General features: G+C 45.4%; 1 protein-coding gene across 4 annotated transcripts in view; it reads left to right on the forward strand.

Annotated features, from left to right (window-relative positions):
* Positions 1-27,460, forward strand: part of LOC131939345 (regulator of G-protein signaling 3) — a 68,230-nt gene that overhangs the window by 34,241 nt on the left and 6,529 nt on the right. For 3 of the 4 annotated variants that reach the window (XM_059297608.1, XM_059297610.1, XM_059297609.1), the window contains one exon: positions 26,598-26,732. The exons of the other annotated variant lie outside the window; for it this stretch is intronic. In XM_059297608.1, coding sequence (XP_059153591.1) covers positions 26,598-26,732 — 135 coding nt within the window. The remainder of the gene's footprint in view (positions 1-26,597; positions 26,733-27,460) is intronic. 4 annotated transcript variants of the gene reach the window in all.

The raw sequence follows: 27,460 nt of genomic DNA on the forward strand, positions 1-27,460 counted from the left end.
AGGGTGAGGTCAGTAGGACTGACGTGAGAACACTTGAAGGAATGTCTGACAGATTTCATCGTCATTAGGGGGGGGGGGGGCAGGTGTAACAGTTGCATGTTCTTTCATTGATTGCATTTCTAGATTTTAGTTTCGACCCAAATATTCCCCCTACCCCCACTTCTGATGTCAACATCTGACCCGTGGCTCTCAAAATCCACGTAACTGGGTGGGATTAGGTAGGGATTGACATTCACAGAATTTAAAATCTGAGAAATATGTGTCGCCACTTACTGCCCTACGCAACCCTCCTCAACCAGGTTAGGTGTGGACAGGTTAGACTAGGTGAGGCTTTGGTGACTTCTTGTCCATGACTTAAAAAAATGTTTTATCAGAGGTCAGTTAGCCGAATCTGCTAACGGCAGGGTGGGCTAATGGCAGGGTGGGCTAAACGCAGGCTGTGATGGATGAAAATACAATATCCACCTCACCCCCCCCCCCCAAAAAAAAACACAACTTCCTGATTGTTTTTCTTACACCCAATCGCATCAAATGTCGGCAGATCGAAGTAATCGATTTCATGAAGTAATCGATTTCATGAAGTAATCGATTTCTCGTGTCGGCCAATCGGCTGCTGCTGTGGTCATCAGTAAGTGCAAGGCGACCCAAATGACGTCACTTTGTTTTGCACGTGATAGCTTACACCTGACGTCACCATGAGATGTACAAGACCTGACGTCACAATGAGATGTACAAGACCTGACGTCACAATGAGATGTACAATATGCTTCACTGACCGCCAGAAGGACAGTCAGGTCTGTTCTGAGGTCAAGGTTGACTGTAGTGCTCTTGGCATTCTCCCAAGTTGAATTGTGGGTAGCGGGTGGAGGGGCTGACTAAGGTGTGACTAGCGACATCCGGCCAGTGACCAGCGACATGTGGCCAGTGACCAGTGACATGGGGCCAGTGACCAGTGACATGGGGCCAGTGACCAGTGACATGGGGCCAGTGACCAGTGACATGGGGCCAGTGACCAGTGACATGGGGCCAGTGACCAGTGACATGGGGCCAGTGACCAGTGACATGGGGCCAGTGACCAGTGACATGGGGCCAGTGACCAGTGACATGGGGCCAGTGACCAGTGACATGGGGCCAGTGACCAGTGACATGGGGCCAGTGACATGGGGCCAGTGACCAGTGACATGGGGCCAGTGACCAGTGACATGGGGCCAGTGACATGGGGCCAGTGACCAGTGACATGGGGCCAGTGACATGGGGCCAGTGACCAGTGACATGGGGCCAGTGACATGGGGCCAGTGACATGGGGCCAGTGACATGGGGCCTGTGACCAGTGACATGGGGCCAGTGACCAGTGACATGGGGCCTGTGACCAGTGACATGGGGCCAGTGACCAGTGACATGGGGCCAGTGACATGGGGCCAGTGACCAGTGACATGGGGGCCAGTGACATGGGGCCAGTGACCAGTGACATGGGGCCAGTGACATGGGGCCAGTGACATGGGGCCAGTGACATGGGACCAGTGACATGGGGGCCAGTGACATGGGGCCAGTGACCAGTGACATGGGGCCAGTGACATGGGGCCAGTGACCAGTGACATGGGGCCAGTGACATGGGGCCAGTGACCAGTGACATGGGGCCAGTGACATGGGGCCAGTGACATGGGGCCAGTGACATGGGGCCAGTGACATGGGGCCAGTGACATGGGGCCAGTGACATGGGGCCAGTGACATGGGGCCAGTGACATGGGCCAGTGACATGGGGCCAGTGACCAGTGACATGGGGCCAGTGACATGGGCCAGTGACCAGTGACATGGGGCCAGTGACATGGGCCAGTGACATGGGGCCAGTGACCAGTGACATGGGGCCAGTGACCAGTGACATGGGGCCTGTGACCAGTGACATGGGGCCAGTGACCAGTGACATGGGGCCAGTGACCAGTGACATGGGGGCCAGTGACCAGTGACATTTGGGGGCAGTGACATGGGGCCAGTGACATGGGGCCAGTGACCAGTGACATGGGGCCAGTGACATGGGGCCAGTGACATGGGGCCAGTGACATGGGGCCAGTGACATGGGGCCAGTGACATGGGGCCAGTGACATGGGGCCAGTGACATGGGGCCAGTGACATGGGGCCAGTGACCAGTGACATGGGGCCAGTGACCAGTGACATGGGGCCAGTGACATGGGGCCAGTGACATGGGGCCAGTGACCAGTGACATGGGGCCAGTGACATGGGGCCAGTGACATGGGGCCAGTGACCAGTGACATGGGGCCAGTGACCAGTGACATGGGGCCAGTGACCAGTGACATCGGGCCAGTGACCAGTGACATGGGGCCAGTGACCAGTGACATGGGGCCAGTGACCAGTGACATGGGGCCAGTGACCAGTGACATCCGGCCAGTGACCAGTGACATCCGGCCAGTGACCAGTGACATCCGGCCAGTGACCAGTGACATGGTGCCAGTGACCAGTGATGACCTGGAAATTGTAATCAGTCACGCCCATTTCCCCACTCCTACCCCCATACTAGAAATCGATCATAAAGAACCATAAAGTGATTGAACTCTTGGCCGACCTACCTTGATGGTGGGTCGGCTCTCTCGGGTCAGGTTAGGATGCCATAAAAAACAGGTCAGTAGGTCCCAAAAAAAAATCAGTTGGTCCCGAAAAATAAGTAGGTCCCTAAAAAAATCAGGTCTCGCCAAACTAGCGAGTATAGTCAAACACCGCGGTATCAAAAAACGGAAACAGCCGATGTGCCTTTAAGCAGACTCGGCCATCGAAAATGAGCAAGCCTGGTATATTTTTAGCAACACATTTCTCAAGCTATTCAAGTAAAAAAAAAGTTTTATAAAAAAAGATTAAAATCCCATCTCCTCATTAGCTAATTAATTTCGTTGATGTTATCAATTAATTTCTCCAGTCAGACGAAGGACACCGTGACCGACGCGTCAAATGACGATATCTGCAAGCTCGTTTCTGATTGGCTTTGGTTTTTTGTAAACATTTTTCTATTGGCCCTTTGATCACTTTAATAGTGTATTTCAATCAAATCTCGAGCAACTAGCCATCGGTACCCGTTACACGCAGATTATAGACTTATATGTTTAAATGTTATTTTTTTTTTTTTTGAGAAAAATATTTTTTACAATAGTTATTGGCCAAAACGCAATGTGCTTTACTACACGTTGAACGATAGAAGCGACAAAGCAAAGAAATAAATAAAAAGCAAAAAAATCCGACACATTTAATATAACATAGGCTACCAATACCTATTAGAAAAATTACAACCAAATTATATACATTATTGGTTAACACAACACCATATTAAATGTACACAATAATCAATTACGCCATTTGTGTTGTCTACTTTCCGTTGTTTAAACATGTGACGTCATTGTTTGTTGCGTTCTTGACACAACCAGAAACACTTTTCCTGATGTGTTTCTAGATTCGAATACGCCTTTTTCTTTAGAAATAAAATGTAGCTTACACTTTTAATACATCAACCATATTATTTTCAGTTGAGGCCTCTGGCACTGAAACCGTTGATTGGTCAGTTGAGGCCTCTGGCACTGAAACTGTTGATTGGTCAGTTGAGGCCTCTGGCACTGAAACTGTTGATTGGTCAGTTGAGGCCTCTGGCACTGAAACCGTTGATTGGTCAGTTGAGGCCTCTGGCACTGAAACCGTTGATTGGTCAGTTGAGGCCTCTGGCACTGAAACTGTTGATTGGTCAGTTGAGGCCTCTGGCACTGAAACCGTTGATTGGTCAGTTGAGGCCTCTGGCACTGAAACCGTTGATTGGTCAGTTGACTGTCCGACTTGTGCCACGTCTGTTACAACAACTGGCATCCGGTTTAATGTAATCTTCGCATTGCGACGATACTCGAGCACGGTGCGATACTTGACCAGTACTAGCTGGGTGTATGAGCTTGACCAGTACTAGCTGGGTGTATGAGCTTGACCAGTACTAGCTGGGTGTATCAACTTGACCAGTACTAGCTGGGTGTATCAACTTGACCAGTACTAGCTGGGTGTATCAACTTGACCAGTACTAGCTGGGCGGTATCAACTTGACCAGTACCAGCTGGCGGTATCAACTTGACCAGTACCAGCTGGGTGTATCAACTTGACCAGTACCAGCTGGGTGTATCAACTTGACCAGTACCAGCTGGGTGTATCAACTTGACCAGCACTAGCTGGGTGTATCAACTTGACCAGCACTAGCTGGGTGTATCAACTTGACCAGCACTAGCTGGGTGTATCAACTTGACCAGCACTAGCTGGGTGTATCAACTTGACCAGCACTAGCTGGGTGTATCAACTTGACCAGCACTAGCTGGGTGTATCAACTTTGACCAGCACTAGCTGGGTGTATCAACTTTGACCAGCACTAGCTGGGTGTATCAACTTTGACCAGCACTAGCTGGGTGTATCAACTTTGACCAGTACCAGCTGGGTGTATCAACTTTGACCAGTACCAGCTGGGTGTATCAACTTTGACCAGTACCAGCTGGGTGTATCAACTTGACCAGTACTAGCTGGGTGTGTGGTGTATCAACTTGACCAGCACTAGCTGGGTGTGTGGTGTATCAACTTGACCAGTACCAGCTTGATATGAAAAACGAACATCGTTAGCCAGTATATCAACAGCCTACATCAATGAGATTCAATGTGTGGATGTCAACATCTTCACTGCGCATGTCTCATTAATTAAATTAATCTAACAGTTAGCTGATGTCTGATTATTGCTAACGAAAGCAAACCGGAAATTATTGATCGCTCGCGACAACGACGCAGTTCCGCCTACCCCCCTGTTCCTCCTCGTGCCCGTGTTTTAGTCGGTCAGTTACGTCAGAGGTTTCCCTATTTGTGGGGTATCCCATGATATTTAAAGATTATTTTTTTTACCAGTGACAACTGGTTTCCATCAGACAACCAGAGACTACCCCGTGTAGCTCGGGAACAGGGCATTTCCCCCCTGTCAATTACCCCCCGGATATTCCCCCCCCCCCCCGACATTACCCCCCAGAGTAATTACCCCCCCCCCTGTCAATTACCCCCCTGTCAATTACCCCCCGCCCAGTAGGACATTACCCCCCCGGACAGGGTTAGAGTTAGGGTTAGGGTTAGGGTTAGGGTTAGGGTTAGGGTTAGGGTTAGGGTTAGGGTTAGGGTTAGGGTTAGGGTTAGGGTTAGGTTTTAGGGCTAGGGCTAGGGCTAGGGCTAGGGTTAGGGTTAGGGCTAGGGCTAGGGTTAGGGTTAGGGTTAGGTTTTAGGGTTAGGGTTAGGGTTAGGGTTAGGTTTTAGGGCTAGGGCTAGGGTTAGGGTTAGGGCTAGGGTTAGGGTTAGGGTTGGGTTAGGTTTTAGGGCTAGGGCCAGGGTTAGGGTTAGGGTTAGGGTTAGGGTTAGGGTTAGGTTTTAGGGTTAGGGTTAGGGCTAGCTTTGGTTTTGGTTTTGTGTGAAGTTTTAGGCTAAGGTGGATGCTTAGGTTTTGGCTTTTTTCTTAAGGTTTGGATTAAAGTAGTATATAGGTATAAAATTCTAGTTAGAGTTAGGATTTTAACTTGAGAGGGGGGGGGGGGGTAATTCCCCGGGGGTAATTGACAGGGGGGAAATTGACAGGGGGTAATTGCTCCGGGGGGTAAATACGGGGGGGGGGGAAATGTCCGGGGGGAATATCCAGGGGGGTAATGTCCTGTAGCCGTGTAGCTCACCTGATAAAACGACACCCTATTCACACCACATCACATTTATTTACTTTGAAAATCATTTTGCCCTAGCTAAGGCCCAAAGTCAGGGTGCTTGAATTAAACTTTCACACACGTCTAGGGTCCAAATAAACAGGTCAAAAATACGCTCCACCACCCACCCCCCACCCCACAGCTCCTGACTTACAGCGTGTGATGAAACGTGTATGTCCGTCAGAGGCGTAGCGAGGGGGGGGGGTTATATATGTCCCCGGGCGCTGACCTAAGGGAGCGCCAAAATGGGTTTGAAAAACTGAAAGTTTGAGGTGGGGGTGGGGTGCAAATTGAAAGTTTGAGGTGGGAGGGTGCAAATTGAAAGTTTGAGGTGGAAGGGGGTGCAAATTGAAAGTTTGAGGTGGGAGGGGGTGCAAATTGAAAGTTTGAGGTGGGAGGGGGTGCAAATTGAAAGTTTGAGGTGGGAGGGGGTGCAAATTGAAAGTTTGTCCCTGGGCGCGGGGAAGGGTCGCTACGCCTCTGATGTCCGTGTGACCCAAACAAAATCTTTTTGGACGACTTTTTGGACCTAGACCATCTCACATATCGCCCCCCGCCCCTCCGCCCCGCCTCCCAATCACTCCCGGGTCGGTACAGTCTGAAAACAAAAAGTAATTGGTCGTGCACAACAGCGTGCAATTTGTCATCGTTTGGTTGGTCAGTCAATTGGCTGCTGTCTGGTTGGTCTGACCTTGCTGTGTTTATCGGGGTCAAGGTCTATGTTTATTTACTAGTGGTTGATTGTGGGTATTTCCTAGTACTTGGGTTGTTTCAATTCAATAATTCAATTACCACAGTTGAGTCACCAATTCAATAATTCAAATACCACAGTTGAGTAACCAATTCATTAATTTAAATACCACAGTTGAGTCACAAATTCAATAATTCAAATACAACAGTTGAGTGACCAATAAAAAAAATTCAAATACCACAGTTGAGTCACAAATTCAATAATTCAAATACCACAGTTGAGTCACCAATTCAATAATTCCAATATCACAGTTGAGTGACCAATTCAATAATTCATCTCGCTCATAAATTCAGCTCTAGAACTTCTCTGCCATAATTTAAAAGTAGACGATTACAAATTTAAATGTAGCTTCGTAAATTTGAAGTTATTACTTTAACTTCATTGTCTGTAATGTTTAGTTTTTAAAAATCTCACCAAAAAAAAAAGCAAAAATGTATTTAAAAAACCGTTCTAATAATTCTCCCCCCCCCTCCCACCCACTACGTGACTGGCCACCTAGTTAAGCTTCATGACATCATTGCAGACTTTGGTGACGTTTCTCACCAGATTTGTTACGTCATGTCACGCACGGCCGTGTCGGTTACATAACGATTGTATGGAAAAAAAAGTCACAGGAAAAAAAAACACAGGAAAAAAAAACACAGAAAAAAAGTCACAGGAAAAAAAGTCACAGGAAAAAAAGTCACAGGAAAAAAAGTCACAAATATATATTTGCATGGGATTTGTTAATACTTTTATGTATTAAATATTCAGAGAGTGCAAATTAACTTAGGATTAATTAAATGTAATGTAATGTGTGTAGGTTGTATACGTATAGTAATTTTTATAATTCATCTAAAAATATTTAGTATGAATTTTGTAGATTGTAATTATGTTAAACATAATATTTATAGCATTTAATAGAATGTCCACGGTTTTCATCGTGTTTTTTTTTTATTAAATTACCGTGAAATGGTAAGGTCATCTGAATTACTGCCCTCAACTCATCGCAACAATAGTTATGCTTAGTTCAACCACCTTTACTGCCCACATTTATCACGCTCATTACATAACAAAACTTAGGATCAAATCAGAAAGCCGACAAGGTTCAAAGGCTGGCATTGACGCATAACGTCAACAACACAAAATATGTTCGGACAATGCCGACTGAGGAGAGGCCGACCATAGAATAGCCTGCGGCAAAACCTATGCAAAACACAATGATGTGCCTAAATTTCTTTTATAGTTAACTTTTCTACCGCGTATGTAACTAAATACGTAACAAAAGTTAAGATTGGTGTGTAAATTATCTTAGAGTATTTTTACTTACAATTTGTATAAACCATAATGCTTTTAACGTCTATAAATAATTTATGCTATCAAAAAATACAACCCACAACAATAAACATACACAATTTTACAATTCTTAACAAATAAATCAAAGTATTTCTAAAAAGATTTGTGTGACTTTTTTTCTGTGACTTTATTTCTGTGACTTTTTTTCCGATAAAATTTTTCCATTGTGACTTTTTTCCGTGACTTTTTTTCCTAGCAAAAACTGTGACTTTTTTTCTGTGTTTTTTTTTCCTGTGACTTTTTTTCCGTTTACCTACATAACAAGTCCGTGCACACGTCGGATCAGCTTTTTCAAGTCTCATCCGATTACATCGTCGTCTGGTTCTACCTCCCACGCCCATGGTCCTCCCACACACCTCCCACACAGGCTTCACACATACCCCCCACACACCTCCCACGCCCATGGTCCTCCCACACAGGCTTCCCACATACCTCCCACACTCTTCTTAATTTTCTGTGACTTTCTTCCTACCCTCCGCACATCTTTACCACACACCTACGCCTACACTCTCCCCTCTCCCCACAGATACCTCCTTCACCCACACCAACCCCACACATAACCTTGCCGCACACACCCACGGGTCAAATATGTAGACTTCCTACAACTGATTTTATTTAGATTTTAATACTTGAAAACGAGTCGCTGCTAGTATTCAAGAAATTAGATGGCCTGTAACAGGATCTGTCTTTTGTACTTAAAACTTCGCACTTTACCCATCTTTTGTACTTTAAGCTTCGCACTTTACTCATCATTAGTTCGCACTTTACCCATATTTTATTTTTTGGTTGCCATTAATATCCCGCGAAAACAGTTGTAACAAAACATCACATTTAAATTTTCAAGTCAGTTGTTTTCTGGTTTCATAGGCAACAAGTGAATTATTTTTTTTTTGTGTGGACTAGCATTAGTTGGCCTGATAGCCAGCATCAGATGGCCAGTAAACTAGCACAGGTTGACCTTAAGAAAGGAATGATGAAAGCACCAAAACAAATGGACGGCCGGATGACATGGACGTAAAGTCTAACAAAACAGAATTACGACGTCATTTAATATTTGTTTTTAGTTGAACCAAAGTGTAACTAGATCTAGTTAGTGATTGGGTATCTTTTAACCAAAGAGTAACCAGATCTAGATCTAGTTAGTGATTGGTTATAGTTTAACCAAAGTGTAACGTACTGTTGACGGGTCAAGGTTGTTGAGCACCGTGTTACAAAATTAGGTCGGCAGTGTGTGTGTGGGGGGGGGGGGGGGGGTGGCATCATGTCTGACATTACGTCATAGTCCCTTGTTAATTAAGATCAAATTAGGATGTGATTAAGGTGGGGCATTTGGTCAACATGAAAATTGTAGGAGGTTACGGAGTGCGTATGTTGATTGCGAGGCTAGGAACGGCAACTCAGCGGGTGCATCTAGATAAGCTTGTCGAGTAGTCCGCCCTAGTCTAGGGAGGGCAAGTCCGGTAAAAATCTGGATTCAAAGAGCCGGATGCCGGTCCATGGAATAAATTTAAATAATTTTGATTTTATTCCACTATAACCACACATACCACCTCTAAACTTAGTGTGTAGGATGTGAACCTTGTCAAGACAATCCGAATATCAAACATGATCAGGTCAAGTGTGACTGGTGTGGCCGATATGTAGACGGCCGTGTCCATCTGTAGCCATCTGGACGCAGATAAACCTCTGGCTAGCCTGTGTGGCCACACCTAGAGAGGGTCGACTGTACTCCTTGACCCCACGACCAGACGTGAAACTAGTGACGTCACGCGGCTGGCTACAGGCGTGAAGCTGTCCACGTGAAGAGATAGGGATCTAATCTCTCCCACACCGGCATGTAGCTCACAGGGTGGCCGTGGGCGGGCGGGGAGGGGGTGGAGAGTCACGTGATGGATGAGGGTACCAGCTTCTGTGTAACGTGTAAGGTCAGCGTATAACCTGTGTCCCTCCCCCCCGTCCCCCTCCCCCCACTCACCCGCTAAACCTTGAGCGTATTTATAGCTTGTCACATGTGCACGTAAAATTCTGACAAACATTTACGTCATGCTGGCACAAAAGTGCACACGCCATCTTGGGAGGGAGGGGGGAATGAAAGGCTCCAGCTGACCGCAAGACGGGCACGTGACGTCACAGAGGCCGCGGGAAGAGTACAGTCAATGTACGGTACAGTCAGTCAGTGGTACAGTCAGTCGGCGGCACAGTCAGTCGGCGGCACAGTCAGCCAGTGGTACAACCTAATGAATGAATAAATAAATAACTTGTATGAGGAGATTGATCTAGTCTACCCATTGATCAGATGGGACACCCAAGAAAGCGTGTAGGCTTTAGTTGGTGTAGCTACATATTTCATGCCAGGGTAAACACACTTTTGTTATGTAGGGTAACGTAGAGAATGTTGGGGGGGGGGGGGGGGGGGGATGGTTGAACGGGAAAAGTCACAGAAAAAAAACCACATAAAAAGTCAGTTTTTGCTAGGAAAAAAAGCCACAGAAAAAAAGTCACAATGGAAAAATTTTATCGGAAAAAAAGTCACAGAAATAAAGTCACAAAAATCTTTTTAGAAATATTTTGATTTATTTGTTGAAAATTATAATTTTTTTTATTTTTAATGTTGTGGGTTGTATTTTTATAGCATATATTATTTATTGATGTTAAAAGCATTATGGTTTATAACAATAGTAAGTAAAAATACTCTAAGATAATTTGCATAACAATCTCAACTTTTGTTACGTATTTAGTTAAATACACGGTAGAAAAATTAATTATAAAAGAAATTTAGACATATCATTGTGTTTTGCATATGTTTTGCCGTAGGCTATTCTCTGGTCGGCTTCTCCTCAGTCGGCCTTGTCTGAACATATTGTGGTGTTGGCGTTTTGTGTCAATGACAGCCTTTGAACTTTGTCGGCTTTCTGTTTTGATCCTAAGTTTTGTTATGTAATGAGCGTGATAAATGTGGGAAGTAAAAAATGGTTGAACTAATCATAAAAATTGTTGCGATGAGTTGAGGGCAGCAAGTCAGAAGAACTTACAATTTCACGGTAATTCAATGTTAGTATTTTTTAAAAACACGATGAAAACCGAGAACGTTGGAACATTCTATTAAATCCTATCAATATTATGTTTTACATAATTACAATATACATACTTCATACTAAATATTTTTAGATGAATTATAAAAATTGCCACGCGTATACAACCTACACACATTACATTTCATTAATCCTAAGTTAATTTGCACTCTCTGAATATATAATTCATAAAAGTATTAACAAATTCCATGCAAATATATATTTGACTTTTTTCCTGTGACTTTTTTTCCTGTGACTTTTTTTCCTGTGACTTTTTTTCCTGTGACTTTTTTTCCTGTGACTTTTTTTCCTGTGACTTTTTTCCTGTGACTTTTTTTCTGTTTTTTTTTCTGTTTTTTTTTCTTTTTTTCTTTCTTTTTTTGTTTTTTTTTTTCCTACAACCGGGGGGGGGGGGGGGGGGGGGTATCGGAGAGGTGGTTGGTGGTCTTGATTCCAACATTATTTGCTAGAGTCGAGTGGTGACATGTTCTAGTGGTGACACGGTGTAATGGTGACACGGTGTAATGGTGACACGGTGTAATGGTGACACGGTGTAATGGTGACACGGTGTAGTGGTGACACGGTGTAGTGGTGACACGGTGTAATGGTGACACGGTGTAGTGGTGACACGGTGTAATGGTGACACGGTGTAATGGTGACACGGTGTACTGGTGACACGGTGTACTGGTGACACGGTGTACTGGTGACACGGTGTACTGGTGACACGGTGTACTGGTGACACGGTGTACTGGTGACACGGTGTACTGGTGACACGGTGTACTGGTGACACGGTGTAATGGTGACACGGTGTAATGGTGACACGGTGTAATGGTGACACGGTGTAATGGTGACACGGTGTAATGGTGACACGGGCTAATGGTAATTGGCGTTATTAGATATTCAATGTTCTGCCTGTCGCAAATATAATTTTGTTTACCCCTGTAGAGACTAGTCCTTATTCTGTCAAATGACAACACTGTCATGTAGAGGCTAGTCCCATAATTTTGTTTACCCCTTATTCTGTCAAATGACAACACTGTCATGTAGAGGCTAGTCCCATAATTTTGTTTACCCCTTATTCTGTCAAATGACAACACTGTCATTTAGAGGCTAGTCCCATAATTTTGTTTACCCCTTATTCTGTCAAATGACAACACTGTCATGTAGAGGCTAGTCCCATAATTTTGTTTACCCCTTATTCTGTTAAATGACAACACTGTCATGTAGAGACTAGTCCCATAATTTTGTTTACCCCTTATTCTGTCAAATGACAACACTGTCATGTAGAGACTAGTCCCATAATTTTGTTTACCCCTTATTCTGTCAAATGACAACACTGTCATTTAGAGGCTAGTCCCATAATTTTGTTTACCCCTTATTCTGTCAAATGACAACACTGTCATTTAGAGGCTAGTCCCATAATTTTGTTTACCCCTTATTCTGTCAAATGACAACACTGTCATGTAGAGGCTAGTCCCATAATTTTGTTTACCCCTTATTCTGTCAAATGACAACACTGTCATTTAGAGGCTAGTCCCATAATTTTGTTTACCCCTTATTCTGTCAAATGACAACACTGTCATTTAGAGGCTAGTCCCATAATTTTGTTTACCCCTTATTCTGTCAAATGACAACACTGTCATGTAGAGGCTAGTCCCATAATTTTGTTTACCCCTTATTCTGTCAAATGACAACACTGTCATTTAGAGGCTAGTCCCATAATTTTGTTTACCCCTTATTCTGTCAAATGACAACACTGTCATGTAGAGGCTAGTCCCATAATTTTGTTTACCCCTTATTCTGTTAAATGACAACACTGTCATGTAGAGACTAGTCCCATAATTTTGTTTACCCCTTATTCTGTCAAATGACAACACTGTCATGTAGAGACTAGTCCCATAATTTTGTTTACCCCTTATTCTGTCAAATGACAACACTGTCATTTAGAGGCTAGTCCCATAATTTTGTTTACCCCTTATTCTGTCAAATGACAACACTGTCATTTAGAGGCTAGTCCCATAATTTTGTTTACCCCTTATTCTGTCAAATGACAACACTGTCATGTAGAGGCTAGTCCCATAATTTTGTTTACCCCTTATTCTGTCAAATGACAACACTGTCATTTAGAGGCTAGTCCCATAATTTTGTTTACCCCTTATTCTGTCAAATGACAACACTGTCATTTAGAGGCTAGTCCCATAATTTTGTTTACCCCTTATTCTGTCAAATGACAACACTGTCATTTAGAGGCTAGTCCCATAATTTTGTTTACCCCTTATTCTGTCAAATGACAACACTGTCATGTAGAGGCTAGTCCCATAATTTTGTTTACCCCTTATTCTGTCAAATGACAACACTGTCATGTAGAGGCTAGTCCCATAATTTTGTTTACCCCTTATTCTGTCAAATGACAACACTGTCATTTAGAGGCTAGTCCCATAATTTTGTTTACCCCTTATTCTGTCAAATGACAACACTGTCATGTAGAGGCTAGTCCCATAATTTTGTTTACCCCTTATTCTGTCAAATGACAACACTGTCATGTAGAGGCTAGTCCCATAATTTTGTTTACCCCTTATTCTGTCAAATGACAACACTGTCATTTAGAGGCTAGTCCCATAATTTTGTTTACCCCTTATTCTGTCAAATGACAACACTGTCATTTAGAGGCTAGTCCCATAATTTTGTTTACCCCTTATTCTGTCAAATGACAACACTGTCATGTAGAGACTAGTCCCATAATTTTGTTTACCCCTTATTCTGTCAAATGACAACACTGTCATTTAGAGGCTAGTCCCATAATTTTGTTTACCCCTTATTCTGTCAAATGACAACACTGTCATTTAGAGGCTAGTCCCATAATTTTGTTTACCCCTTATTCTGTCAAATGACAACACTGTCATGTAGAGACTAGTCCCATAATTTTGTTTACCCCTTATTCTGTCAAATGACAACACTGTCATTTAGAGGCTAGTCCCATAATTTTGTTTACCCCTTATTCTGTCAAATGACAACACTGTCATTTAGAGGCTAGTCCCATAATTTTGTTTACCCCTTATTCTGTCAAATGACAACACTGTCATGTAGAGACTAGTCCCATAATTTTGTTTACCCCTTATTCTGTCAAATGACAACACTGTCATTTAGAGACTAGTCCCATAATTTTGTTTACCCCTTATTCTGTCAAATGACAACACTGTCATTTAGAGGCTAGTCCCATAACTTAACCATGTCAGGACACAGTCCTCTGATGGAGCCTTCTCTCTCTCTCCCATAACTTAATTCATTTTCTCTGCCCCACAAGGGAAAACATTTTGTCGTGACGTCATTCTACCCAGGATCTGATGACGTCAAAAGCCGTGAATTAATTGAGTTAGTCGCTCGAGCCTCCCAGAATGGTGTTTGTCGCCATGTTTTCTATTAGGACTAATGGCTTCTGGCCACAGCAAAAATTGATTGGGTCAGGAGAGGGGTCTTAAGGGGGTCGGGGAGGGGTCTGAAGGGGTCGGGGGAGGGGGGCGAGAAGAAAATCGTGGGGTAGATAAGTGTGTGCCGAGAAGGTTACAAGAGCTTGGCCTTTCCTTGATGTGGTCTTCAGGTTTTCACAAATTGTGGTTGTTTGTGGTGGTTTGTGGTTTGTTGTTGATTGTGGTTGGTGGTTAATTTTGGATTGTATTAAATCATACGGAGTGCCTTCATTTATATAAAGTATGTAATCACTTGAACATAGATGGCGCTTTTTAGAATGATTTTAGTATTTTACCTCCCCTCTTCCCACTGTCATCAAAAGCCATACCCCTAAAATGACGTAGCAGTTCAGCATACAATCCCCTCCCCCCTTCAAAATAGCAGCTTTTTTTTGTTAACATCGATTTCTTTCTAAAAATAGTTACTTATTTCGGTCAACAAAGCGTATTTTAATACAGTTCTAATACAATTTACAAAGCTTCATATAAGCGGAGTAACGGCTAAAATTCATTTTTTTCACATTACTTTTTTAAAAGTGTGAAGTCATACTTTATATGACCCCCTCCCCTTCATCACACATCGTCACAAAATTTCGAATCCCCCTCCCTCCTAGGAGTGTATCGTTATTTATGGACGACCCCAAAGTAAAATTGTTGGTCGGATCGAGCAAGTATGTATAGAGCAAATATGTATAGATGTCGAAATGTCAGAGCACATTGAGATCCATTTCATATTTTTTAAAAATGTTTTCTGAAATGATCATCCCCTTCATATCTGTGTGTACACGTCAACACAATTTAATGCGCAATAGATCGGGCGTGCACATATACTGCTTACGTCATAGCACGTGCAATAGGATACGGTAAGGAGATAAATTAAATTTAGATGTTTTTGTTTTCAATATTCCAATGTCCGTTCTAAAAAAACAAATGTTTTTAAACTTGACGTCCGATTAGTAAACAGGATGACCACTTCCGTTCTTGTGTGATGACGTCATTCTCACGTTAGAAACGTTCTTAAATTTAACTCAATGGTTGGCCTAAACCTACAGTACAATACATACAAACATACATTCATACAAGCATACAAACATACATTCATACAAGCATACAAACATACATACATACATACATACATACAAACATACATTGCATACATACATAAATACGAGGTTGGACGTAGTTTACATTCATACAAGCATACAAACATACATACATACATACATACATACATACATACATACATTGCATACATACATAAATACGAGGTTGGACGTAGTTTACATGAAGGTGAGGTGGTTGGGTGTTTTGTGAAGGTGAGGTGGTTGGGTGTTTTGTGAAGGTGAGGTGGTTGGGTGTTATGTGAAGGTGAGGTGGTTGGGTGTTATGTGAAGGTGAGGTGGTTGGACCAGGTATGAACACGAGCGTGAGGTCAGGATCAGATGACCCCTAGAGGTCAAAAGTCAGGTGACACACTGTGTAGAATTAAAACGTTGATTTATGTGCCCTCAGTCTGAGAACTCACCCTGTATGCACTCAAATGTCCACCCCAGCTGGTAGTGTAGTTGTTCTCGTGCTGACGACACCATAGGCATGGTGGATGTTGCCTCGATGACGTCAGTCTTATCAAAACATCACGATGTCTTGTATAACGCATTATTTTGGTCTAGTTTTCTTCGAGAGTGCGAACAATGGTGGTAAACAACCAAAAATAACGGGCAAATGTTGTCCTGAGGTCCACTCGTGATCCTAAACACCTCCTCTAATGCTCGCGCTTTTACCTCGTGCTATAAATAGCCAGCTGGCCGACAAATGGCCGTTGAACCTGTTTTGGTGGATTTTTTTGTTGTTGGCTGTCAACTCCTCTTGTCTTCTGTTAACCAGCTTTTTATCCCATTCCATTATCCCTTATCCTGCTCCATTATCCTGCTCATCCCGAGCTCACTAGCCGTATGATATGGGACCACATGTCGGGTGTGTGTGCATGAACATTTTCTAATTTCGATTTGTTTGTGAAAAGTTTAGTAGCTGCAGATAACACTGGAAGTAATATCCGACACAACATTAAGTTGGTGTGTTTGTGTGTTGGTGTGTTTGTGTGTTGTTCTGTTTGTGTGTTGTTCTGTTTGTGTGTTGTTCTGTTTGTGTGTTGATGTGTTTGTGTGTTGGTGAGTTGGTGTGTTTGTATATTCTGTGAACTTTTCACCACTTACGTTTTTTTTTACTGTTGTCGTATCTAAGTGTAATTAGTTCTCCAGACTACACCCCCCCCTTCCCCTCTACACTAACGAAGAGATCCACGCGCCACAAATTAGCTAAAAGCGGCATATTCTTCCCCCCCCCCCCCCCCCCCCCGGCCACAATTTCTATTTTAGAGCTAAAAATAAAATAACTTCCCAACTAAACGACAGCTAGGATGTTGAGACTAAAAATTTTATTCAACGTGAACATCTCGTAAGGTCTCGTAGATGGACGAGAAATGTATCAACATCTCGTAGGGTCTCGTTGAAGTGCGAGAATTGACTGTCGGGCCTGACGTGGTTGTCCTTGAATGTGCAGCTCAAAGCCGCACACGTCAGTTTGATAGTTGCTGGTCAAATTGTCCGCACACGTCAGTTTGATAGTTCCTGGTCAACTTGTCAGTACACGTCAGTTTGATAGTTGCTGGTCAACTTGTATTTAAAACCGGTCTGTTTTTAAGTGCCAGTGTAAATAAAAGAAAAATCTGAGTCGAGTTATGAGTCACCTCCCTTGTGACGGGGTTAAGGCCCCTGTCTCACCTGTAAAGACGACCCCTGTCTGAGCAAGAAGCTCCCAGAATTCACTCAATGGAAGGTGTGAAATGCTTTAACACCTGTCGCTCACCTGTCGGCACCTACCCCCTCCCAGACACGACCTGACTACATCCGGGGGTCTAGGTGTGGGTGGCGGCATCGGCACTTCACGGGAGTCACGTGACAGGTTTGAGTTGGTCTCCAGAGTTCCATAACCCCAATACATGAGACCCCATAATAACCCCGATACATGAGACCCCATAATAACTCCGATACATGAGACCCCATAGACCTACGTACATTCATGTTTTACATTCACCCACATGCACACACACACACACACACATATGTTTGCTAGTAAATAAAGGTACACATCATGTATGACTTTCACAGATCCATATACAATCACAGCGATGTGAACTGACGCAGTGCGTGTCACTGACACTTAAAAGTAAAATTACAAGTTCTAGGGATGTGTTTTACACATGGACAAACGTTTTCTTTGCGCATGCGCCAGCCATTCATTGTTTTCGGCATGTGCTGACTGTGTGTATATTTATAACTTCCACACCTGCGGCCATTTTTAAAATCCGTTACCACCTGAATCACTTCCGGTTCTAAAAATAGCTCCATTGAGGCGGATTCAGTGCGCCACTTGCAACCTGCGTCCTTACAACTCAAAACTTTAGTTTCATCCCCGCCCACTCCCCAATGGTGCTCACCACTCGCCCCCACCCCACCAAAAGTGCTCACAACTAACCTGTGAGCCTCTACCTACCCGACTGTGTGACGTTTCATTTAGTTGTACCTGATCGAACTATGGCGTTCTATTGTGTTGTTGGTTGTCATTTATGCCCCACCACCCCTCCACTCTTTGCTACACAGGTAAAATTAACTCTCACACCTGTAACTATCAAGGGTAGCTCTCTCTATACACACACACACACACACACACACACACACACACACACACACACACACACAGACAATTTAAAAAATGTAATTTAATATATTTATCCCAAATTCTACTGAATCGAAGGCGGAGTCTTCAGGCTCGGGTAACGCCCCCTAATATAATCCGATCTGGGGAAAATATTGTACTGCCTTAAAAATTTAAATATTATAAATACATCCATACGTTGTTATAGTCTAATTCCCCATCCCCCTTTCAATACTAGACATTTATCAGTGTATAATTTGTCTTTAAACTTTAAAACACCTCTACTAGACTAGACTTAAAAACACCTCTACTAGACTAGACTTTAAAACACCTCTACTAGACTAGACTTTAAAACACCTCTACTAGACTAGACTTTAAAACACCTCTACTAGACTAGACTTTAAAACACCTCTACTAGACTAGACTTTAAAACGCCTCTACTAGACTAGACTTTAAAACACCTCTACTAGACTAGACTTTAAAACGCCTCTACTAGACTAGACTTTAAAACACCTCTACTAGACTAGACTTTAAAACACCTCTACTAGACTAGACTTGTATCAGGGTAAGATTTCAAACATAGAGAATGTGCAACTGTTGAAGCCGGCAACCGGCTGCCGGTTGTGACAATGGAAACGTTGTTGAGCTGTGCTAGCCGACGTGACGATCGGCGCGTGCAAATTAAAATTAAATTGGCATCAGACGGCCTGCACCAACAGACGGTCACTCTGACCTGCTCGCCACCAACGGTCTCAGAATGGCTGGCCACATTTAACACACCCGACAAGAATCAAATGGAAGATTGAAACTTCGGGTCTCGTGTCCAAGCTCCATTCTTCAGTCAGTCTTATAAATAGAATGAGAAAACCCCTTTCACCAAGCCAATGGCAAGAGGGAAAGCCAGACCTTTTCAGAGTAAATTATTATTTGAGCCTATTTTAAACCTTATGACGTCAATGTAGGATCGACGTCCCGGCCAATGAGATTTTTCCTTTAGATATCACGAAAACTTGAGGGGGATTCTCTCAAGACTGGCGGCTAGGAGGGGGATTATATTTATCGATTCCATCAGATCGATTATTCTAAGCACAAAAGGGAATCTTCAAGGAATCGATTCCTCGGGTTTTGTTCCACGAAACCGGATGGAACCGGTAGAGTGAAAAGCCGGCATTGCGCAAGGTCTAATATAAAGCTGCAGGCTGAAGTACACTTGAAGTAATGGCTCGACATTTTAACATCGTGGAGGGGGGGGGGGGGGTGAGGGAGAGAGAGATGATGGGGAGGGGGAGTCTAGAATATTTACTTCCTGATTTAAACAGACGGTGATCAAAACTGGTAAAGTTTGACTGGACGTCCAAAAGCTGGGTCAGCTGTGGTCAAGCAAGCCATGCACATCTTAAAACCTTCGGATATCTCTCGAATAATTACGTCCTTTGTTACTTGTCTATCGTCAGTCCTAGATCTAGACTCTAGTTGTTTGTTGACTTTTAACCAGTGTCCATACCCCAAACTAGTGCCCTGGACCCCCAAACTAGTGCCCACCCCCCCCCAACTAGTTCCCACACCCCCCAACTAGTGCCCTCAACCCACAAACTAGTGCCCACACCCCCCAACTAGTGCCCACACCCCCCCCCCAAACTAGTGCCCTCAACCCCCAAACTAGTGCCCACACCCCCCCCCCCCCACAAAACTAGTGCCCTCAACCCCAAACTAGTGCCCACACCCCCAAACTAGTGCCCTCAACCCCCAAACTAGTGCCCACACTCCCCCCCCCCCCAAACTAGTGCCCTCAACCCCAAACTAGTGCCCCCCCCCCCCAAAAACTAGTGCCCACCCCCCCCCCCCAACTAGTGCCCTCAACCCCCTGAACTAGTGCCCCCCAAACTAGTGCTCACACCCCCCCCAAACTAGTGCCCACACCCCCAAACTAGTGCCCACCCCCACCAAACTAGTGCCCACCCCCCACCAAACTAGTGCCCAACCCCCCAAAACTAGTGCGCCCCCCCAAACTAGTGCCCACACCCCCAAACTAGTGCCCACACCCCCAAACTAGTGCCCACACCCCCAAACAAACTAGTGCCCACACCCCCAAACAAACTAGTGCCCACACCCCCAAACAAACTAGTGCCCACACCCCCAAACAAACTAGTGCCCACACCCCCAAACAAACTAGTGCCCACACCCCCAAACAAACTAGTGCCCACACCCCCAAACAAACTAGTGCCCACACCCCCAAACAAACTAGTGCCCACACCCCCAAACAAACTAGTGCCCACACCCCCAAACAAACTAGTGCCCACACCCCCAAACAAACTAGTGCCCACACCCCCAAACAAACTAGTGCCCACACCCCCAAACTAGTGCCCACACCCCCAAACTAGTGCCCACACCCCCAAACTAGTGCCCACACCCCCAAACTAGTGCCCACACCCCCAAACTAGTGCCCACACCCCCAAACTAGTGCCCACACCCCCAAACGAGTGCCCACACCCCCAAACTAGTGCCCACACCCCCAAACTAGTGCCCACACCCCCAAACTAGTGCCCACACCCCCAAACGAGTGCCCACACCCCCAAACGAGTGCCCACACCCCCAAACGAGTGCCCACAACCCCAAACGAGTGCCCACAACCCCAAACGAGTGCCCACAACCCCCAAACGAGTGCCCACAACCCCCAAACGAGTGCCCACAACCCACAAACAATGCCCACAACCCACAAACAATGCCCACAACCCCAAACAATGCCCACACACCTAAGACACGTGCCGTTATAATGTAAACATGTGGCTACAGATCCGGACATGTAACAGTGACGTGTACACGTGACGTGAGTGCAGCAGACGACACTAAAACCTGCAGACGTCCGGGTTGTCGCCACAGCCGCGTCACTCACTCATCCCCCCCACCCTCCCCTGAGCCTTGGCTCTAACTGACTTTGATTACGTCATAAAGTTCTGATCAGTTTAAATATTATCGACGAGCCGGCCCGCGGCATAACATACGCCGCTATTTAGTTGTTTCTAATTTTCAATAATTCATAATTTGTGAATTCGACAGTACCAACGCTGACACTGAAAATATTTCTTTAAAACACTATAAGTAGCTCGTTAAGGACCATAACCCCCCCCCCCCCTTCCTTCCCTCCCCCCCTCCTCCCCCCCCCTACGTTTAAAATCGTTGGCTCTGCTTGTAAACATTTAGAGTGAACACAGCTCACTAAAACCATGTAGGGGTGGGGAGGTAGGGAGAGCGTTTGCAGCTTGTTTTCTAACGGCTCGAAGAGGAGAATTATATATATAGAAGATTTGTGTGGGTCAGTTTTGCAAGTACCGCTTTTTATACATGTCAGTTTAAAAATGACAACTTTTTATAGGTCAGTTGTGAAATTACCACTTTTTATAGGTCAGTTTTGAAATGACCAATTTTCTACCAGACTGTACTTACTGTGTTGGCTAAAAAGGTAACTACCGGTGACCACGTCACCGCTTACCTTCAGCTAAATCATTGCAGCTCTTTGGTACAGATAATAAGTGTACATCCCGTCCTCGTCTCACCATTCACCACATCTTGTCTCACCATTCACCACACCTTTGTCTCACCATTCACCTCTTTGTCTCACCATTCACATCTTTGTCTCACCATTCACATCTTTGTCTCACCGTTTACCACGTATTATATTTTTCCAAACATTCATGTTTACTATAAACACACAAAAATTGAAGATTAATGTAAAGTAATCGGTATCGAAGCGGGAGATGAGGAATATCGATACCTGCCGCAAGTGTGAGTAACGCCACAGCCTGACGTGCTGCTCGGGCTATTTAGTGGAGGGTGAGAGAGCTCTTCCATTCAGTTGTAGCGGGTGAGGGTCAGACGTGTATCTCACACAGTGAGTTGTTGTCACGTCGTTCACACACCGAGCACACTAGGTTGGTGAGTTTGTTTACTGTCGGCTGACCACCAAAGTTGGACATTACTGCCGGCTGACCACCAAAGTGGACATTTATTTCCTACCCTGTGTCGACAACAACAGCAACCACGACGTTAACACTCAGCCGCGCGAAATTTTTCCTTCGCGATTTCATGAGTGTGATGATCATGGTGAGTGCTTGAACTAATTTGTTTAATTAACTCATTAACTATCACCTTATCTACTCGTCATCTTAGGCAATATTATCTTTGATTTTATGTAAATATAAATAAATAATTATATGTATTTTATGTTATTTTATATGTATTTTAAATGTATTTTATATGGATATTTGTATGGATATCTGTATGGATATTTGTATGGGTATTAGTATGGGTATTTGTATGGGTATTAGTATGGGTATTTGTATGGGTGTTTGTATGGGTATTTGTATGGGTATTTGTATGGGTATTTGTATGGGTATTTGTATGGGTATTTGTATGGGTATTTGTATGGGTATTTGTATGGGTATTTGTATGGGTATTTGTATGGGTATTTGTATGGGTATTTGTATGGGTATTTGTATGGGTATTTGTATGGGTATTTGTATGGGTATTTGTATGGGTATTTGTATTTGATGGGACCCTAAGAGTCCGGATATTTGGTGGGACCCTAACCATCCAGAAAAAAAAATCTACCTTCTTCACTGTACGTTTAAACGTTGTCCTGTGCTTTTATGGGCGGGGTGGGGTGGGGGTGTAAAATGGATGGGGTTTGTGCACGTGAAACGGAACTTGTATCACGTGATTGCCTGTCGTCTGCTGACCAGGTCACAACCACCCGCCAGACACAGAAATCGATGGCGTCGACTTGCAGGCAAACCAGCAGTGGTTTTATCTAGCACACTAGAGCTTGTTTTGGTAGGCGGGCTAGTACATTTTGGTAGGCAAACTAGCACATTTTGGTAGTCAAACTAGTACATTTTGGTAGGCAAACTAGCACATTTTGGTAGGCAAACTAGCACATTTTGGTAGGCAAACTAGTACATTTTGGTAGGCAAACTAGCACATTTTGGTAGGCAAACTAGTACATTTTGGTAGGCGGGCTAGTACATTTTGGTAGGCAAACTAGTACATTTTGGTAGGCAAACTAGCACATTTTGGTAGGCAAACTAGTACATTTTGATAGGCAAACTAGTACATTTTGGTAGGCAAACTAGTACATTTTGGTAGGCAAACTAGTACATTTTGGTAGGCAAACTATCATGTTGGTGATAGTCGTGCCTTAAATGTAGGGTGATTTCGTCATCAGTTCAGTTGAGAAATGCTAACCGAGTATATCACGTGTCAACTCGACCGGGCTAGTAAGGTGCATCTCCCCCTCCCCCATGTTCACAGTGTCTGTCCAGAGATAATTGAATTGAAATGATGCTGTGTTCATCAGATCTAAGAACCGCTACTCTGTCTAGAAGCGCTAGTTGTTGCCCTGAACCACCTCTCGTTCAGTCACCCCCCACCCCACCCCTACACATTGCTCATCATAATCTTCCCATTTCCCAATCCTATCTTGCACGTGCATCGGTTTACTACCCTGTTCTCTCCATTTTATTTTTTCCCTTGTTTCCCCATTGTGTAACCAGCGTGGGACATTGGCTAGGGATTTTGGTTTTTTTACTACTAGCCGTTCCGGTCAGGCGTTGCTCTGGTCATACAACAACCTTGTGTTTATACTTTATTTTTACATTCCTAAATTATCTCCCATAAGCAAGAAAAAATACCTGATCTATTATTAACTTTAAATCTTGCAAGTGCTGAAATTAAAAAAAAACAAACTTGCTAAACCGAAAAACCGCTGACGTCATAGCAGTTGTTAGCGATTGAGTGTCTGGGCGCACAATATGGCTATCACATGACTCCATCTTCAGGCGCCATGTTCCCGGGTGTCTAATAAGCCTCGTTTTCAAACTTCTTTGATCACTGGGCTGCGTCAGATAATTAAATGAGGCGAACCAGCAAGCGGTCTCCCCAGCAGTTTAAAAAAAGTATGTAAGGTCAAGATGTGTTGACGAGCAGACGGCAATTAAATCAAAGGTTTGCAGCAATAAATTACCGACGGGTCGTGTTGGTAACTTTCGTGCAGACGAACAACATTGACCTGGGTAAATTAAGTTCGCTAGAAGACAAAATGGACCACTCGACTAACGCCGGACAAACAGTGGGAGCCAAGGGAGAGAAGGCCGGGATGTGCAGAAAAATTTGGCTCCCCAGCCTACATCTCAAACATAAAATCTTTAGGATCCTCTAGATATTGTCAGATTAATTAATCACGTGACTGCCACATTCCTCACTGGTTTTTCAGCATTCTATGAGCGCCTGTGTGTGACTGCGTGTGTGTGTGTGTGTGTGAGTGCGTACTTGCGTGTCTATGTATTTAAAGATATCCCTGTCTTCAACATCGCTATCTCGACAAGAAAGAAACCACGCCCTAAGATCAGGTCAAATTCTAAACATTTTGTGTCACTGCCAAGAAGATTTGAGAAAAAAAACGATTAAAAAATTATCAGCAAAATGTTGAACCAAACGTTCTCGAATGTTCGTGACTTCAACGTGAGTCATGCCAAGTACCGTGTCAGATGTGTAAAGTGTTGACTGTCAGGTGTGTGTGTTGGCCCCATCTAACCCAGCCCATTGTGTTGGCCCCATCTAACCCAGCCCATTGTGTTGGCCCCATCTAACCCAGCCCATTGTGTTGGCCCCATCTAACCCAGCCCATTGTGTTGGCCCCATCTAACCCAGCCCATTGTGTTGGCCCCATCTAACCCAGCCCATTGTGTTGGCCCCATCTAACCCAGCCCATTGTGTTGGCCCCATCTAACCCAGCCCATTGTGTTGGCCCCATCTAACCCAGCCCATTGTGTTGGCCCCATCTAACCCAGCCCATTGTGTTGGCCCCATCTATCCCAGCCCATTGTGTTGGCCCCATCTAACCCAGCCCATTGTGTTGGCCCCATCTAACCCAGCCCATTGTGTTGGCCCCATCTAACCCAGCCCATTGTGTTGGCCCCATCTAACCCAGCCCAGCCCATTGTGTTGGCCCCATCTAACCCAGCCCAGCCCATTGTGTTGGCCCCATCTAACCCAGCCCATTGTGTTGGCCCCATCTAACCCAGCCCATTGTGTTGGCCCCATCTAACCCAGCCCATTGTGTTGGCCCCATCTAACCCAGCCCAGCCCATTGTGTTGGCCCCATCTAACCCAGCCCATTGTGTTGGCCCCATCTAACCCAGCCCATTGTGTTGGACCCATCTAACCCAGCCCATTGTGTTGGCCCCATCTAACCCAGCCCATTGTGTTGGCCCCATCTAACCCAGCCCATTGTGTTGGACCCATCTAACCCAGCCCATTGTGTTGGCCCCATCTAACCCAGCCCATTGTGTTGGCCCCATCTAACCCAGCCCATTGTGTTGGCCCCATCTAACCCAGCCCATTGTGTTGGCCCCATCTAACCCAGCCCATTGTGTTGGCCCCATCTCACCCAGCCCATTGTGTTGGACCCATCTAACCCAGCCCATTGTGTTGGACCCATCTAACCCAGCCCATTGTGTTGGTCCCATCTAACCCAGCCCATTGTGTTGGCCCCATCTAACCCAGCCCATTGTGTTGGACCCATCTAACCCAGCCCATTGTGTTGGCCCCATCTAACCCAGCCCATTGTGTTGGCCCCATCTAACCCAGCCCATTGTGTTGGCCCCATCTAACCCAGCCCATTGTGTTGGACCCATCTAACCCAGCCCATTGTGTTGGCCCCATCTAACCCAGCCCATTGTGTTGGCCCCATCTAACCCAGCCCATTGTGTTGGCCCCATCTAACCCAGCCCATTGTGTTGGCCCCATCTAACCCAGCCCAGCCCATTGTGTTGGCCCCATCTAACCCAGCCCAGCCCATTGTGTTGGCCCCATCTAACCCAGCCCATTGTGTTGGCCCCATCTAACCCAGCCCATTGTGTTGGACCCATCTAACCCAGCCCATTGTGTTGGCCCCATCTAACCCAGCCCATTGTGTTGGCCCCATCTAACCCAGCCCATTGTGTTGGACCCATCTAACCCAGCCCATTGTGTTGGCCCCATCTAACCCAGCCCATTGTGTTGGCCCCATCTAACCCAGCCCATTGTGTTGGCCCCATCTAACCCAGCCCATTGTGTTGGCCCCATCTAACCCAGCCCATTGTGTTGGCCCCATCTAACCCAGCCCATTGTGTTGGACCCATCTAACCCAGCCCATTGTGTTGGACCCATCTAACCCAGCCCATTGTGTTGGCCCCATCTAACCCAGCCCATTGTGTTGGCCCCATCTAACCCAGCCCATTGTGTTGGACCCATCTAACCCAGCCCATTGTGTTGGCCCCATCTAACCCAGCCCATTGTGTTGGCCCCATCTAACCCAGCCCATTGTGTTGGACCCATCTAACCCAGCCCATTGTGTTGGCCCCATCTAACCCAGCCCATTGTGTTGGCCCCATCTAACCCAGCCCATTGTGTTGGCCCCATCTAACCCAGCCCATTGTGTTGGCCCCATCTAACCCAGCCCATTGTGTTGCAGGGCGTCCACCTTGATGAGCCCACATCACCAGCGACCGACAGGTGGTCTGGTCACGTGAGCAGCCCAGTGAAGAGCCAGTGGACGGACGAGGACCTGGAGGCGTTCGTCAAGCAGCTGTCCAACCCCCAGCACCAGGTAACCAAAGTGGGGGACCAGCCGGCCTCGCCCCGCAAGTGTAGCCTTGACCTTTGCCACGAGCTCAAGGACAGAACACGTGCGCGTGCCCCCCTGGCGCGGTCTGAAACCGACACCAGCGTCTCTTTCGGTGACCTTGACCCTCCCGTCATAGAGAAAGGCCGGATGGGTAAAAGCGATGACGTGTCGAGAGGTGGCGGATTAATTAGCGGTTTGTCCGGGTTAAGACTGATCAAGAATAAAAAGTTGGCCCGGAGCTCCCACGCGGCCAAACGATATGTGGCCCAGAAGACGAGAGAGGAGCCGGACATTGAGAACCTGGCCACGCCCGCCAGCTCGGTGACCTTCTCGTGCGGGTCAAGCCCCGAGGGTTCGGATGTAGAGGTCAGCGTGGAGACCCGGCCAGCCGAACACGTCGCCAACGGGACGACTAAGGAAGGCGGAAAAAAGAGACGATTCCGGAAAATTTTATCCCGTCCGCTCAACCGGTCTCAGAGCGCCGGGTGTGCGAAAGACGTGCCCGCGCATGCGCTGTTTGTGGAACAACACCGTGGTAAGGAGTCGGTAAGTTGTGGACGGAGACGTTGTGACCTTATCGTTGTAACCTTCACCTTTCGTTGTCAACCTTAGCTCAGTGTAGTATTGTGTCCATTATATTGCGACCATCATGCGTCGGCGCACTAGGCAACTAGATGAAATGAATGTTGTAACGTCGGCGCACTAGGCAA

This window comes from Physella acuta, unplaced genomic scaffold, assembly GCF_028476545.2.
Source record: "Physella acuta isolate Inbredline_101_S28 unplaced genomic scaffold, ASM2847654v3 ptg000275l, whole genome shotgun sequence".
Classification (NCBI taxonomy): Eukaryota; Metazoa; Mollusca; class Gastropoda; family Physidae; genus Physella; species Physella acuta.